Source organism: Brassica oleracea, chromosome C2, assembly GCF_000695525.1.
Source record: "Brassica oleracea var. oleracea cultivar TO1000 chromosome C2, BOL, whole genome shotgun sequence".
Lineage (NCBI taxonomy): Eukaryota > Viridiplantae > Streptophyta > Magnoliopsida > Brassicales > Brassicaceae > Brassica > Brassica oleracea.
Genome location: NC_027749.1, coordinates 6,605,591 through 6,611,009, shown reverse-complemented (window position 1 = coordinate 6,611,009; position 5,419 = coordinate 6,605,591). Strand labels below are relative to the sequence as shown.

Below are 5,419 nucleotides of genomic sequence, written 5' to 3'. Positions count from 1 at the left end.
GAGCCTTCTCTTAGCTTATCCTTGTACAACGCTTCTTCGTTGAACACAACATTTTTGCTGCGGATGATCTTCCGATTTTCGTCATCCCAAAACCGGTAACCAAACTCCGTGTCACCATAACCGATGAAGTAACACTTTTTAGACTTCGAGTCAAGTTTACTTCTTGCAGCATCGTCAATGTGAACATAAGCTAAGCAACCAAACACCTTTAGATAAGAAATGTTTACTTTCTTTCCGTTCCAAACTTCTTCAGGGATCTTAAATCCCAACGGCACAGACGGTCCTCTCCAGCAATTCTTCTTAATGTGGTCTGTCTTTCCACAATTCCAGCACTATGCAGGCTGTCTGAATTTGGACTGACCCCGTCCATTCATTGACTTCGATTTGCCATTACTCCGGTTATTTCTATCTGGGTTTCTCCCTCTGTTTTCCACGTTGAAAGCAGAGCTCGTTGATGCCTCCCCAGAGTCTATCCTTCGAACTTCCTCAGCAAGGATACGATCTCTAACATCATTGAATTTGAGCTTTTGAGTACCCACAGAGTTACTAACCGCTGCCCTCATTGGCTCCCAACTATTTGGCAGAGATGCCAACAAAATCAGTGCTCGCACTTCATCTTCAAACTCGATTTCAACTGATGACAGTTGGTTGACAATCGTGTTGAACTCGTTCACATGTGCGGCAACCAGGCCACCTTCTTCCATCTTCAGATGAAAGAGTTTCTTCATGAGAAACACCTTATTGTTTGCCGAAGGTTTCTCATACATATCAGAGAGAACTTTCATGAGCCCTTCTGTGGTCTTCTCCTTCGCAACGTTGTGAGCAACGTTCTTCGACAGTGTTAACCTTATAACACCCAGAACTTGTCTGTCAAGGAGCTCTCACTCATCCTGATCCATCTTCTCAGGCTTCTTGCTCAGTGGTTGATGAAGCTTCTTTCCGTACAGATAATCTTCAATTTGCATTCTCCAAAATGCATAATCTATACCGTCAAATTTCCCGATACTGTGCGCCGAACCGTCTTCGCCTCCCATCATTTCTGGAACCACCGTGTATTAGAACACCAGTTGACAAACCGATGTTACCGACAAAATTTACTATTCACGAATTACTGTTCACGTGAATAGTAACTCCGCAAAAAAAAAAAAAAATTTGACCGATCACCGTAACTAAAGCTCTGATACCAGTTGTTAGGAAATACGCGGTCAAATTTTGCGGAAAACCAGAATTTGCGGAATTTATGGGAGCGGAAAAACACACACAAAATTGTTAACGGAGTTCGGTCAACTTTTACCTACGTCTCCGGACCTGCTACAGATCTTTTTATTATCACCGGGAAATTTTTACAAGCTCTCATAAATTCCGCAAATTCTGGTTTTCCGCAAAATTTGACCGCGTATTTCCTAACAGCTGCATCTATCGGTCCCAAGTGAATCTTCGTAGAAGATAACAGACAGCTAGGAAGTTGATGTTTTTCTCTGGATAAACTTCAAAATGTTTTTTTGCCTTGTTTTTAAAATGGGGTCGTTAACACTCATCTCAAACCTATTTATTTTAAGTTTAAATTAGATAATAAGAAAAAAAAGATTAGAAAAACAGATGGAGTATTATCATTTATTGTCTATTTTAAAAAATACTGATAATTTACACACGCAAATCAATTGCAGATAGTACTAGTGCTGAACTTTTAAAAATACCACAATTTATTTTTCCTTTTAGCTAGATACCTCGTCAATTTACACACCAAAATCAATTGCTGAAAATTTGAATGGAAAAAACTTACGACCGTTCAAAAATTTAGACTTAACAAAAAAAGCAAAAGCTGTTATAAATTATTAAGATTAAACATATGTAGATATCAGAAAAGAATGTTGGATTAGACGGTGAGAGATCAAAGGTGTTTCTCATATTAACTTAATTTTCATTACAAAAGATCTTAGGGAGATAAAGCGGTGTAGTAAGTCAGCCACATAAGATCTTTACATCAACCAACCATTTAACAAGTAAGAATGGATAATCATTTCCGTTTTAACAACAACAAAGTGATGTTGTGCATAAGTTAAACAACTCTAAATCTAATTTTCAGATTCCATTAAAGCTTTAAAAACTCTACCTCTTGGATTAACACTCTTAACACTGATTGCTTCGTCTCCCATAATACTTGAATCCATGCTTAGCACCGTTTCTTCAGATGTTGTGTTATGTAACCAAACCTACTCGGAAGAGAAAAACAGTCAGTTGCAACTAATTATGAAAAAATCAAAAATTCTCTTCAGATTTCTACACATACCCTAGCAAATTTTCTTGCTCTTTAGGCAAAATTATCTTCTTCAGTGCTCCACATGTTTTAAACTTTTTCTCTATTTGTCGCTTAAGATCATCTTCACGCAAATCACGGTTGAATCCAGAGATGAAAAACACATGTAAGCTGTCCACCACAATTATAAATTAAGTTCTGTACAGCTAAAATTTTCAAATGAAAAATCACACAAAAAATTAGATACCTGCCAAGTGTTCTATCAAAGAAAATACGAGACTTCCCCATTAGATGACCATTCAGTTTTCTCGCAAGTTTTAATTCTTGATTAGACCGGAACTCGATATGAGCTTCAAGCTTCGTCTTCTTGCTCTCCTCATCCACCGTCGATACTAGCTGAACAATACGAACTTGCAAGCTGCAATTATCTTTGAAGAAATTTGTACTGCAAAAAGAAAGTAAAATTTTAAGATACTGCACACACACACATATATATATCCAATTTAGACTTACATGTCAGCTTTGGTAGAATCCATGTCGATATTACTCATAATCAGAAGTGTGGGCTAGAAAAGAAAAAATAAATTAGACTACGACAATAACTTATTGTCAATAAGTCGAATTAGGAAACTAACCGAAAGAAAATCCTCATCTGAATCTGTTAAGTCGGGATCCTCGCGAGGATAAGAGTGAGCTGTCGTTAGAACCTTTGTAGATTTCTATATTTAGAGAAAGTTTTAACATTAAAACACACAACAATACTATTAACCACTAATTAAGATCAGAATGAAGAAAACATATACCTCTGGCACCAAATTCTCTAGATCCTGTTTTGTTAGTAAGAGATCATCTGGATCACTAGGATACATTAAATCCTTAATTTGTTTTGCAGAGCAGACCATCTCTACAAACGCCTCCTCATCATCATCATCTGAAGCAGGCTTGGACTTTGTGGAAACTTTGGATTTGTATCCAGTGAAATGGACAGATCCTCTCTCCAAGGTGTGTGAGAGCTCGAATTCTCTGTCAAAGAGGAGATGGTCAAAGCTGATGTCTTGAGAGAGAGTTCCAAGGAGGAGTTTCTTGTCATCAACGGTGGCATACAAGAGGGCAGATACTCCCCTTCTCGATTTACGAAGAGAAGCCTATATATATATAGAGAGAGAGAGAGAGGAATGGCATATCAGATGAGACTTGTATAAACTCTAGAATTGGTTATGACTGATATATTGAAATTAACCTGAGAAATGTGAATAAGACAGTCTTCATCAGGCTTCACCTTGAGAGTCTTGCCGGCCTTAACTTTAGCTCCTAGTTATTACATTCCAAAAAAAGAAAAGAAAATCAACACAGGATAAACTACAAAAAGACAAGCTACCAGACATAAACAGAATCGATTCAAACAGGTTGGTTGGGTTTTGAAATGGATTTGACTTAAAATGAGCATAAACATCGTAAACTAGAGAGCCGAAGACATGTGTAAACAGATTGTATCGTTCTTTTTTTTTTTTGTAACACGAAACATATGAGACAAAGATGACATTTTGATGAAAATGAGTTGACACAAGCCGAGATAAGACAGAGAGAAGTTTGTCTTTACCCCAAAACTCCATTGTTGGAGTACGAGAGGAAGAGAGAAAAGGCGAGTATAGGGTTTCTGCCAACTGGGAAAGAGGAAGAAGAGAGTCTGGTCTCTTTACCCCATATATATACGGCACCGTTCGTTGTTTTTCGGCTTGAATTCTGAAAGCGAAGCGAACCTAAACCGGATGGTTCGAGCATATCATTTTAGAAATCAAAGCCTTTAGACAACTTATTTCGTCTTGTTTGATTCGGTGTTCGATCATATTTTATTGCATGTCTCTAGTTTTTCCATATTGATAATCTAAGTTCTTTTTTTGTCGAGGTTTATTAAGTATACAAAAGTTATATGCTGAAAACACACATGAATTTGTAGAATTTTTTCTGTAAAAAAGTGAATAATTTTTATGTTATTCAAGCTGATTAATTAAAAGAACTAGTAAAAGGTAACTAAGTTAAATAAAAGATAATTGATTAGAACAATTGAACAACTAAAACGTAGTTGACAAAATATATATTTAATAAGATAAGTAGGCTATGTCCTTCCAGTCTGAAATAGATAAGTTATTCACGGTCCATAAGTTAAGGTCTTCACCGTCGACCTAGAGAACACCAAAACAAAATTACATATATACATCTAATAATTTATTTTAGAGATATATAAATACATATACCTGCTATGATTAGAGCCTCATCTCTGTGGCTTGTAGGATTAGCCCCTCATGGCGAGCCAATCTATCAAACCCACAATCTTGTTGAAAAATAAACTTGATTTGGATCAAACATTATTGGTTAATCATGTGTTGATCCAAAACTTAGCCCAAATTCTAGAAAAATCATCCAAGTACTTAAAATAAAAATCTAGATATTCTTATAGAATTATCTAGATAATTATGATAAAAAATCTTAGATATTATGGTAGAATTCTCTAGATTTAGAATTAAAATATGTAAGATATTTTGTATTTTGGAGGCTATAAATACCTCCACTCTCCTTTCATTTTGTATCACCAAGAAATAACCAAGTTTGTAAGAAACTTTCAAGTAATAAGAAATCTTCTTCTAAGTTATAAAATCTTTCTTCTACACAAAGCTTCTTTCCCTTCAAACACTTAAACACTTTCTCCATCTTTATAAAAAATTTCATTCCAACAAATCTCTCCATGACGCCCCACGAGATTCGTAAATATCCCAGAAGTGTTTAGGTTCTCCATCGACTAACTCAATCCCACTACCCATCAGCAACCCAACAACTGATGGCTATCCTAGGAGCACATGATGTGTGGGAGATAGTCGAGAAAGGCTTCAATGAACCGGAGAATGATGGTGGTCTATCTCAAACTCAAAAGGATGGTTTGAGAGATTCAAAGAAGAGAGACAAGAAGGCTCTCTGTGTTATAGATTAGACGAAGATACATTTGAGAAGGTTGCTGGAGCAAAGACATCCAAAGAAGCATGGGAGAAGCTTCAGACATCTTACAAGGGAGCGGAACAAGTTAAGAAGGTACGTCTTCAAACTCTAAGAGGAGAATTTGAAGCATTACAAATGAAGGAAGGAGAACTCATCTCAGATTACTTCTCA

General features: G+C 36.4%; 1 protein-coding gene across 1 annotated transcript; it reads right to left on the bottom strand.

The window, feature by feature from the left end:
• Positions 1-1,911: 1,911 nt before the first annotated feature.
• On the bottom strand, positions 1,912-3,933 carry LOC106326328 (histone deacetylase HDT3-like). The gene is made up of 8 exons (XM_013764334.1): positions 3,858-3,933; positions 3,498-3,568; positions 3,061-3,402; positions 2,893-2,976; positions 2,771-2,823; positions 2,505-2,702; positions 2,291-2,428; positions 1,912-2,213 (listed from the first exon to the last, which is right to left on the bottom strand). The coding sequence occupies exons 1-8, from the start codon at positions 3,868-3,870 to the stop codon at positions 2,174-2,176; spliced, it is 939 nt and encodes a 312-aa protein (XP_013619788.1). The 5' UTR covers positions 3,871-3,933; the 3' UTR covers positions 1,912-2,173.
• Between the last annotated feature and the right edge of the window lie 1,486 nt (positions 3,934-5,419).